Source organism: Mauremys reevesii, linkage group 26, assembly GCF_016161935.1.
Source record: "Mauremys reevesii isolate NIE-2019 linkage group 26, ASM1616193v1, whole genome shotgun sequence".
Classification (NCBI taxonomy): Eukaryota; Metazoa; Chordata; order Testudines; family Geoemydidae; genus Mauremys; species Mauremys reevesii.
The window spans coordinates 1,133,743-1,144,635 of NC_052648.1; the positions used below are offsets into that span (position 1 = coordinate 1,133,743).

The following is a 10,893-nucleotide window of genomic DNA, read 5'->3' on the forward strand; positions in this document are numbered from 1 at the left end:
GAGGGAACGCACCTTTACAAACAGAGAAGCATGCTCGTGTTCCTGATCGGTGCCAAGAACAAACCTCTGGGGGTTTCTTAGGTGATGAGATGATCCCCATTCTGTAAGGAAACTCCCGCCTGCAAAAGCACGACCCCTGGTTATTGCCACCGTACAGAATCTCAAACAAGGAAATGACAAGGAGTCTGGTGGCACCTTAAAGACTAACAGATTTATTTGGGCATAAGCTTTTGTGGCTAAAAAAACCCACTTCTTCAGATGCAAAAGCTTCTGCCCAAATAAATCTGCTAGTCTTTAAGGTGCCACCAGACTCCTTGTTGTTTTTGTGGATACAGACTAACACGGCTCCCCCCGATACTAATCAAGGAAAGGGGCTCTGGAATATGAGAAAATAGGAGACCATGGCTGGACTGTGGGACCTTTTCTCACACATCAAAATATAAAGGATTTTCTAACAGTTCATTCTTCCTATTCAGTAAAAACAACTCATTGTTTTTGCTGATACAGACTAACATGGCTACTGCTCTGAAACCTGTCTTCCTCTTCAGTATTTCACTGTGGGACTGGGACATGTATAATAAAAGACAGCCCCTGCTGCAAAGAGTTCACACTCAAAATCTGAAAAAAGAGGCTGAGATCTGAAGTCTCTCAGGAGATCTGCTGAGGCTCCTGTGTCCTGCACCATGGGGTCTCTGTCCAGACAGGCCTGAGCACATGGTGCCTTGTCACTGCAACACTCTGTCTTCCCAGGCTGTCCCAAGCTGAACCCTCAAGACAAGGTTCACTTATCATGTAAAAGGTCAAAGCTGCCCCCATTCGTTATGATGACGGGCTTGTCTGAGAGCAGCAAGGAGAGCTGCACCAGAGGCCGAGAGAGCCCTGTCCGCTCCATGGCAGCACCCTCGGCTGGGTGGGGCTGAGAAGGCCCTGTGCCTGCTTCGGCAAGGTTATTTTGACCACAAACACCAGCGAATTCTCTGAAATCATCTTCTTCCTGTTCCTCTTCCGCTGGGGTCAGAAGCACCTGCCTTCTATACTCAAATGGCAGGTCATTTTCAGAGCCTGCCTGCCCCTCCTTGGCCTGTAACATCTCTGCCGTTTCTTCAGTCACGGTGTAGAGATGCAGCGAGCGCGTCTCTGTGTTCATGTCAGGCTCCCCTTTGTCCGAGATAACTTTGGTCACCAGCGGTTCTGTGGGGCTGACTTTCTCTGACGGTTCCACAAAGCCTGGCCGTGGCTTCACCTGGAAAGGACACAGCACGTATTCAGTGCAAAGCAGCCTGATGTGGGGCATGTGTGTGTCAGTCATCTGTGCACTGAGTACAAACCATCATGTCGACATGCCGAAGGCAGAACAGACCTGGTGCATTTCAGGCAAGAAGCTACACAATTCCAAGCTCTCAGACCCTGCCTGGGCCTGCCACCAGGCTGCTGGGACATACGCTGGATTAGGGCCTGTGACTGGATTCCCTCTCGCTACTGGCCACAGCGACTCTAAGAGCCTGCTACTTGTAGAGCGCTTCCTGAACTTGGGTGGGCCTGTGTTTCGGGAGCTGAGGGACCCAGTTTCAAATCCTGCTGCTGACTGTGGGTCTGTATATCTATGGCACTTGGTCCAGACCTTTCCCTCCCTATGTTAGGCCTTTTTGGGCAGGGTTTGGGGGTCAGATGTGCTCAAATTAATATTTTATTGGCACATTGTTCAGCAATTACATGAGAGCTGCAACGCCTGGTTTGATCACAACTCCCCATGCAGCGTTACTCTCCCTCAGACAATGTTCTGACTTGTGTCTCACGCGTTATCATCTTCCCCACAGCAGACCTGGCCTGTAGCTTCTTCCCAGGGGTGAGAGAGAGTTCAGGGTCAGAGACTCACCTGGCTCATCTCCTCAGCTGGGAACTTGATGGCTTCGCTGTCCATGGGGTTGGGCAGAGGCGGGAACAGCATTTTCTTGGCCCTGGAAGACATTGGCAGAGGTCGGTTAACGTGCAGAAGAGCGAAAGGGCAGGGAGAATGGGAGGGCAAAGTCAGTGCATTCACCTCTTTTTGAGGAAGTGGTAAGACACAGCCAGGACAGGGACGCCTAAGAAAATACTGAGGTACCTGAAGTTGAGCTTCCACTCTGCAGGGTTGGGACCTAGGAGGAAACACAATTTTGCTCTTAGAGCCCCCTGGAACCGGCATTACATGGGACACAGAAAACATCTGTACAAGTGACCATCCCCCACCCTGCCCCGGTCCCAGTGTCCGGCTGACAGCACTTGGCGTTCGTTCCCAGCCAAGAAGGCAGCGATGTGCCGGAGTGAAGGGACTAGCACAGCCTATGGCTTGAGCCTTGAGGTGGCCACGCTGTGGGCATGAACATGGATAGTCTCCTTCCCCCAGCACAATCCCTGGATGCCCTGGTTGCTTTCCTTGGCACGCCGCCCTTCCCAGTAGAGGCGTGTGTTGGTGTCCTGTGCTGGTCCCTTGTTTCTACTGGGAATGGCACCTATGTTTGAGGGAGCTGGGTGGGGAGTGTCCACACTGCACTTGGAAGTGAGCAGCCCCGGGGGAGAGAGTGGGGCTAGCGGGGGCTTGAGCAGTGTGGACATGGCAGCTCGGGCTGCAGCTTGGATCTCAAGCCTGGGGGGACAGGCGGGCTTGAGAGCACAGCTCCCACCTGAGCTGCTTGAGCCCCTCTGACACGAGTCTGGGCCTAGCTCACGCCCAGCTGCAGCATCGACGTTCCCTATGGGCCCTGCCAGCCCGAGTGCCGGCAGCACACGCCCAAGGAGTGCCAAGGCCTCGGGTCCCTTTCCCGAGGGGTGACCTGTTTGTATGGTGCCTGTGGGGCTGGGTGTCAGCAGGTCTTTGACTCTGGCAGGGCTTGGCCTCTGTCTAGCTGCCCCTGTGGCGTGTAAGGGCAGATTCCAGTCAGGGAGGCTGTGGCCAGGCCAGGCCAGGGGACAGGGTCAGGGCTTCAGCCACTCCAGGAAAGGTGGTTTTGTGGTTCAGGCCACAGGCTAGGCCTAGGGGGGCTGGGATTCAATTCCTGGCTGTGCCACAGACTCACAGTGTGACCTTGGGTAGATCACTTCATACCATTGCGCCTCAGCTCCCATTAGGAAAAGGGGGATCACAATCCTCCCTTCCTGCCTTACCTATTTAGGCTGTAAAGTCTTTCCCTGCATGCTGGTACAGGGGCTAAGACAGCAGGCTCTGAGCTCTGCTGGGGCCTCTGGGAGCCGCCATAATACAAATAGAAGTACACGTTTCCCACTGATCGTTGGACCCCCGGGGGAAGCACAGACTTTTCTGTTTTTCCTGGTTTTGCTTTTGTGAGCATCTTTGCTCTCAGCTTCTGCAAAAGCTGCATCACTCTGCTTGCAGGAGAGAAGAGATGCCGGCCCCCGGGAGAAGAGAAACCCCCGCAGGCAGAAAGAGCCTCTTAGAGTCTGAGCCTCAAACAGCTCCTGCAGCATGTTCACTTCAGTCCCCGCCCTGGGCCAAGCAAACATGGGGGGAAGGATCCATTGGCTGTTACCGAGCTTCGTGGTGGTAAACGGGTGCCGGGGACTGCAGGACCCATCTCTGTCTGCTGTGGCTGCCTGAATCCCAACTCGATAGGAGGTGCTGGGCTGCAGGTCCTGTAGGGTGTAGTGCGTCACTGAGCAGTTCACTTCATGATCTGAGTAGATGATGACTGATTAATTGAGCTATCAGCAGCATGGAAACCCCTCCCAATTCTGCTTTCTTTCTGAAACAGCTTGTCCCAGTTTCAGTTCTTAAACTGCTTACCACACCTTCCACCTACAGAACAGGGGCCCATCAGCCCCCTTCCTTCCTCCCTCCCGTCTCTTTTTCTGTCTCCCTGCCCTGCCCAGCTTCTCTCTGTGCTCCTGTCCCTAGATCTATTTGGCACATGGACTCACTGACCGTTCTAGAGGCAGCGGGAGCAGGTGCACTCACTGGCTGATTTCTGGCCAGCTCGGCACTGCCTCCCTGTGAGCCTGGCCATGCCGCAGCCCGCTGGGGTCGGTAACGCATTGGAAGGGAGACAAAGCCAGGTGTTTCACACTCACATGCCATTCCGTTGTCCTGCTCACTTGTGTAGCAGATGATGTATTTCTTCAGCATGCCGGGGCATTGGGAGAGCGGTGACGGCTTCCATAGCAGGAAAGCAGAGTTCGCTGTGATGTTCCGGATGTGAATGGGCCCATCCAAAGAAGCTGTGAAAGGGGAGGTAGGAAAGAAAAGCAGTAACTGGCTGAGTGCACATGGATTCACAGCTAGAAAACAGGCCAGGAAGCTGTGGATCTTCTCACCACGGCTTATTTCGTCTGCCCATAACCTGCTAACTTCAGTTCACTGGATCACAAGCGACACACTAAATGGTTTAGGGAAAATAAGAACTGACAACATGAGTCTTCAGCCTTTGCTTGAACACAGACTGAACCCTTAGAGGGCTGCCTGTCCCTAAAGAATTCCTGCCTCTGCGGAGTGAGGATTATACAGGCGTCTTGCTTTCCCCCGAATACAGACCAGTGCTCTGAAGAGCCACCCTGCGAGCCATGCGGGTTGGGAAAGGCCCCTTGTGTGTGGCTGGAGAGGACTTCCCCTTGCCCTCTTGCATGAGTTCTCGTCATGCACTTATTGCGTGACGTAAAACTGAGATGGTTCCTTCTGCAGGGCAGAGACTGTGGCCTTGTTTGTTTCTCTGAGGGGCCTCGCACATTTCGTGCAGGGCCGTGACAAATAATTTCTTGCTCCCTGGGTGAAGGCAGAAACTGGACAAAGGGAGAGAGCCGGCTGGAGGGGTTTCTGGTTTCAGTTCTGGGCTGGCTGGGAAGAGGCAGGAACCCAAGTCTGGGGTCTAAGCTCCTTGCCCCCCAGAGGGACCTGGCTGAGGGGTCCTGGTTGTACCTACAAGCCCTGCCTGGGACTGTGTCCTGTCGGCTAATAAACCTTCTGTTGTACTGGCTGGCTGAGAATCACGGTAAATCGGAGGAAGTGGCGGGGGTGCAGGGCCCGGACTCCCCGACACTCCGTGACAGAGGGGCTATTACTACGTGCAACTGGCCAATTTTTAGAACATGAGAAAAGAATCCCTCCCCCGAACAATGCATTTAAAAAGAACTAATTGCACCATCAGCCCCTCTCTTCCCTGCCTACCCCAGATCATCTGGGAATCACACTCTGCCTAGCACTTGTGTGATAAGAGCAGTTTTAGTGGGTCTTGCCCTTCCCCAGTGGAAACACACCATATGCAGACTTACTGTTTGTAGCAAAGTGGTACATGGAACCGAACGTCCAGTGCTTCTCTGGTCCCCCTCCGTGAATGGCAATTCTGTAACACGTCCTGGGTTTCACTGTCCCTGGAGCATAAAACCAGGAGACATCGTCAAACCTCCCCACACACCCCCTCAGATTAGGGGATGGGAGTGACCTTTCTGTCTGCACTGCCTGATCCCCTGGGGAGGGCCTGGCTGCGCCATGGTGAGACTAGGACTGGGCCATAACAGTCACTGAGAAAGTGAGGCAGGCTGCATATCTCAGCTGATTTCCCGACTTCGCCAAGTCGAGTGAGTTTCCAGCATAAGTAAAGTAACATTGTGAGAGGCCAAAACATGCACAGGCCCCAAATGACAGCTGGGCTCATCTGCAAATTGAACTTGGAAAGCACGGCTGCTTTGGCACCAGATGGAACCGTGCACTTGCCTCACACTGACTCGTCCTGTCTTTGCGCCATTGAAATTGATGCAGAGATTCAGGCTGACTGCGGGGGTTTGGATCAGGCTGGCTGTTACCACAGGGGCATTTAGTTTCCAAACAACTAGCAGAGGAGGAGGGTCCCCGTGGGGAGGGCGCTGGGAAAGGGAGGCCAAAGAAAGGTGTGTTAAAGAGGTGGGCTTTGTCCTTGTTACCTGTATCCACATAGCTGTCCTTTTCAAAGAGTTGTTTGTGGATACATTCCTTGTGGTCTTCCTGGGGCTCTTCCAGGGGTTGCTTCTCAATGCAGTAGAAGGTCCCATTGGTCTTTGCTGCCCACTGCACTGTCACGCTGCTGCCAGCTGAGCTGACGTTCAGAAAGCTCATTTCTGGGAGGAAACACAAAGAGACATCTCAGCAGAAACATGGCACCAACGGCACGAAGACATGGCACCAAATTCACGGCATCCAGGGGCAGGCAGCACGGGGGCAGGGGCGCAGTCTAGTTCTCTGTTCGCCATCTACCCAAAGCCCTGATCCTGCAGTTGCTCAGAGAGGGAGATGTGGGCTCTTGTCCCCCTTGCAGAGGTCTCACAACATTGAGAGCTTTGGGGATGCAGTTAGTTCAAATCACAAAGAAGGAAATAACCCAGGGAAATGGCTGAGAGTCGCTATGCCATGGAACCCAGTGCTCTGTCTTCAGTCCCTGTCTGGGGCCACGGCAGCAGGGCCAGCAGTAGATGGGTCTGGTCCTTTCAGGAGGCTTGTTAGGGTAGCGGCTCTTTGGAGGGACTGCTGGTCTGAGGCAGGGAGCGGGAGCTGAGGTCTCTGTACCTGTGCAATGTTCTGGAGGAATGTGATACGTCCACACAGGGCCTCTCCCTGCTGGGTTAGATGCGCTCATAGAAAGGTGATACTCTGCCCCAGAGAGAGCCAAGGTCAGTGTCGTCTCGTCCTTTTCAGGGACCTCCTTCTTCAGCTCTGTGCACCTGCACGCTGGCATGTAGAGAGCCAGCGTGTAATTGACTTTCCACTGGTCCTCATGGGCTTCCTGACAGGGGTTTAGAAGAGTGACACTAAGTGACGAGATTCTGGCTCCCCTGAAGCTGTGTATGTGTGTGTGTGTGTGTGTGTGTGTGTGTGTGTAACTTGGGCAGAATTAAGGGGAGCCTTGTGTAAATGGTCGTGCAGTCTGGGCTTGTTTGCAGGCCTCATGCCGTGGCCAGGAAGCTGCTGTCACAGCTGCTGTGTTACTGGCACAGACCCATCTGGGCTCTGAATGGGGGAGGATGTCAGAACTACAGCTTGCATCCTGATTGGACAAGGGGGGCCAGGGCTGTAGCCCTGTCCCAGGAGAGTTAAAGCACTGCCTGAGGCCCCATTCACACTGCGCACTGGAACTGCATTGTGACAGGGTCCCGGACCTGATTGCGTGTCTGGTGGTGGAGCTGTGTCTCAGCCACACACTGCATTACCTGCCAATGGAATGTCACGTTTCTCTGTCCGTTCCTCCCAAGTCTCCCCACCGTGTAATTCACCTCTGGAATTTCTGGAACGACAACAGGGAATTCTGGCCACCTGTTTTGTTTCTGTCTGCAAAGTCCTGCCCTCTGGCTTTCCTCCCCTCAGCTGCCACTTCTTGCCTAACTTCATTTTCCTCCCCTCCCCCAAAGGCAGCCTCTCTTCTAAGCCCTTCAGCCCACAGAGTGAACCATGTGAAATCTCGCACCCTCAGGAACAAAGATGGATTTGCTCCAGTCGCTCCAGTAGCTGCTCCAATGGGCCGTTTTGTGCCGAATCTGGACTTCGCAGGCTGCTGTTGTTCCCAAGTTGCATATCACTAAAGCAAACCAAGAGAGCGGGGACTGAGTGAACAATCCAGCAGGAGTTTTCAGCTTCATATGTGCACCGTGCCCTTCTGGCTGCCATGTAGCTGGAGCCAGTTTCCGGGAGCCTGGGCCTGTGGGGTCAGAGAGGCTTGGGTCCCCGAGCATCAGAACAGAATTCATGGGGCACTACTCTTACTCGGTGCTACTGGGGCTTGAGGCCACGCTCGTGTCAGATGAGAAATTACCTCCCAGCACGAGAATTAAGGAGCAGGTGGGTGTTTGAGTGACTGGCAGTGCATGGATTTGATCAGCAGCTGTAATTCTGAATGCCTGGAAAGGAGCAGAGGGTGGAGATAGGAGGCGACTGGGCACTCCCCCAGCTGCAGTGTGCCTCACAGAACAGAGGTTTTGCCACCGCTTTCCTCTAATGACACCCACTCCCAGTTTCTCTACCTTTGAGGCAGCACAGGCCTGTGTATCCGTTCCCCTAGTGCTTCTGAGGGAGTCTTTGTGGGATGTGGGGACTCAGCGCAAGGGTTTATAGGCTGTGAGCAGCCGCACAAATCTGGTTCATACATAAACCAGAGCTGGGCGATAGGGGTGTTGACTCAGAGGCTGAGAGGGCTCCTCTCCTAGGAACGTGCAGTGATATCAAGAGGAACTCTTGGGCAGAAGGTGCAGGGAGGGTCCCCAGGCCTTCCCAGCAGGTGTTTCTCTCACTGTGCTGGGATTAAGACCTTTAAATGGCATTGACTGTATCTGCGAGGGTACAGTATAATAAGCTGACCTGTTATGTTGTTACCCTTGTATTCACCTCGTGTCTGACACTCCACCTAAAAACAAACCGGAGAAGGCTTATACAAAGGCCGTATTTCTTCACACAGCACCCAGTCACCCTGTGGAACTCATTGCCAGGGATGTTGTGAAGGCCAAAAGTATAACTGGGTTCAAAAAAGAATTAGATGAGTTCCTGGAGGACAGGTCCAGCAATGGTTATTAGCCAAGATAGTCAGGGACACCATCCCGTGATCTGGGTGTCCCTAAACCTCTGACTGCCAGAAGCTGGGACTGGGTGACAGGGGATGGATACTCAATAACTGCCCTGCTCTGTTCACACCCTCTGACACATCTGGCACCAACCACTGTTGGAGGACAGGACACTGGGCTAGACGGATCATTGGTCTGAGCCAGTGTGGCCGTTCACATGTTCTTGTGACGTGCTTTGGTGGTGGGGAGCCCACCTCTTATGAGCCACATGCAAGGAGTTTTCTGCAAAACAAATACAGCAGGAGAGAGAGCGAGCCTGAGACCGTCAGGGGCAAAGCTGACACTTTCTCAGCAGGAACAACTCCTGCAGCTTCATTGCTCTGCGAGAAGGATCGAGGCACCTGCTCCATCCCAGAACAGTGCAGATCACAGTGCTAAAAGATGAGAACTTGGGAGCAAGCATCCAAGGTCTGGCCCTCTGGCCTGGTGACTGTTTAATCCACCTCTTCCAGGATTACAACGCCCAACAGGCCAACTCTCCAGATGGCATTCAGCCCTGCTCAGGGCTCTATGCCGTGACACCGGTGGCTGGCAGGGGAACCCGGGCCCACCCTCTACATCGATTCAAGCCCAGGGACCCCACAACCAGCAATCAGGTCTGCTCAGTCCCAGTCCTTGTTGCTGTTTCCCTGGTTTCCTTCCTTCCCAGCCTCTCTCTCTTCTTGCCTGTTTCTGGGTTTGCCACTGGAACTTCCTCTACTCCCTGTGGCTACTTCATCCCTGCCATGCCTCTTGCCAGAGCCCTTACTCCAGGGCAGGGTCTCTGGGCTCACTCTCCCCTTGGAGTCTCTCCCTGTCCCTGGCATCTCCCTCATCCCAGAGACCGACTGCAGCCTCCTTCCCCAGCAGCCCCTTTTTGCTCTCTCTCAGGTGCTGGGCTTCGCTCTGTTAACCCTGGCCCTCCTGCTCAGGTGAGCCCAGGAGACTAACTGGCCTCTCAGGCCCTCATTACCCCCCTTCCCCCCCCAGGGCTGGTGTGGGGTGCTGGAGCCTGGGTGCTGCTGGCCAGTGCAGCACAAGGGCAATTTGTATCACATCTTTGAAGTGTCTGAGAACGACTTCACTGGAACCAAACTGCGGGTTTTATTATTATTATCTGGGTTTTTCCTCCTATGTAATCCCTGCAAACAAGCCCCAGGGTGACAGCATCATCCATGCCTGGTAAAGAAGGGGAGACTTTATTATACAACGAAACAGATGGAAGGAGCAGCTGGGCTGCGGGAAATACGTCACCAGGGCACTGAGCTGCTCAGGCAGTGGGTGCACTAGACGTGCTTACATAATGGTATTGACAATTACTGATCATCAGCTTCCACAACCAGCGTCCTGGCTGTGGGATTCCTGGGAGGAGAAGTAGTGAGCCTGAGCAGGGCTGGGGTCACCCGCCTTAGCATCCCTGCCCCTTGGGACTTCACTTTTCTGAGTGCTGGTCACTGTGTCTGTTCAACCCACCTGTGTCCATTTGGTGCTCTTCATCTGCCTGTACCGAGCGTCCCTTCGTAACGGTTCGTACGTGACAATCCAGTTATCCAGCTGCTGCAGTGTCAGCCTCAGGGTACCATTGGATTTAGAGAATGTTATTTGATCAGGCGGCAGTGGATCCAATTTGACTGGAATTACAATGTGACAATAGGAGTTATTGGGTTTGTAACAGGTGGGGCAGATGGGCGGAGGTGGGGTGTGATTCAAAAGGGCCAGGGGAACCTCCGAAACAGATCTTGTGTGTGCACAGACACGCAAACACATATGCACATGCGCGCACACAAACACGGTGGTGTCCATGTCACAGAAAACACCAGCACAGGTGCCACCAGCTGCCTGCTGCCATGTTGGCAGACCCAGCAGAGGGGCTCAGGGCTAAATGGCTGTGGAAACTGAGCTCCCCTCTTCTGCTAGCCCCATCTGGGGCAGAGCTGGGACACACACTGGCGGGATAACATGTGGAGCCTCCCCTGCCACTGGCTTCCTTTGGGCAGGATGAGGATGCAGGTTCCAGGCCTGTCAGTCCAGCTGCTTTCACAAGCTGTAGATTTTGCATCACAGGAAAGCAGCTGTTTGCTTCCTAAGGAGGGTCATGTGGCCCCCTGCTAACCCAGCTGCAGCAGCAAGGGAGCTGGCATTAGCCCCCGCCCCAGCAAGGGCCAGCGTTACAAAGAAAGCACGCTTCACAGGGACGCTTACTGGCATTCTCCAGTTGCAAAGTGATGTTCTGGGTCCTCTCGACTCTGCCTCCACTGTGGGATTCCACCCAGGCAGTGAGGTTCTCTAGGACCCGCAATGCCCGATAAGAAAAGCGGTAGTGAGTGGAGGACGCCGTCTTGAATC

The 10,893-nt window shown here is 54.0% G+C and overlaps 1 protein-coding gene across 1 annotated transcript; it reads right to left on the reverse strand.

Annotated features, from left to right (window-relative positions):
* Positions 1–276: 276 nt before the first annotated feature.
* Positions 277–8,361, reverse strand: IL12RB1 (interleukin 12 receptor subunit beta 1). Its single transcript, XM_039515833.1, has 11 exons — positions 8,309–8,361; positions 7,422–7,532; positions 7,168–7,241; positions 6,527–6,743; positions 5,908–6,081; positions 5,260–5,358; positions 4,066–4,212; positions 3,528–3,671; positions 2,042–2,138; positions 1,877–1,958; positions 277–1,243 (listed from the first exon to the last, which is right to left on the reverse strand). Exons 4-11 carry the CDS (start codon positions 6,693–6,695, stop codon positions 782–784), a joined length of 1,374 nt encoding a protein of 457 aa, XP_039371767.1. The 5' UTR covers positions 6,696–6,743; positions 7,168–7,241; positions 7,422–7,532; positions 8,309–8,361; the 3' UTR covers positions 277–781.
* Between the last annotated feature and the right edge of the window lie 2,532 nt (positions 8,362–10,893).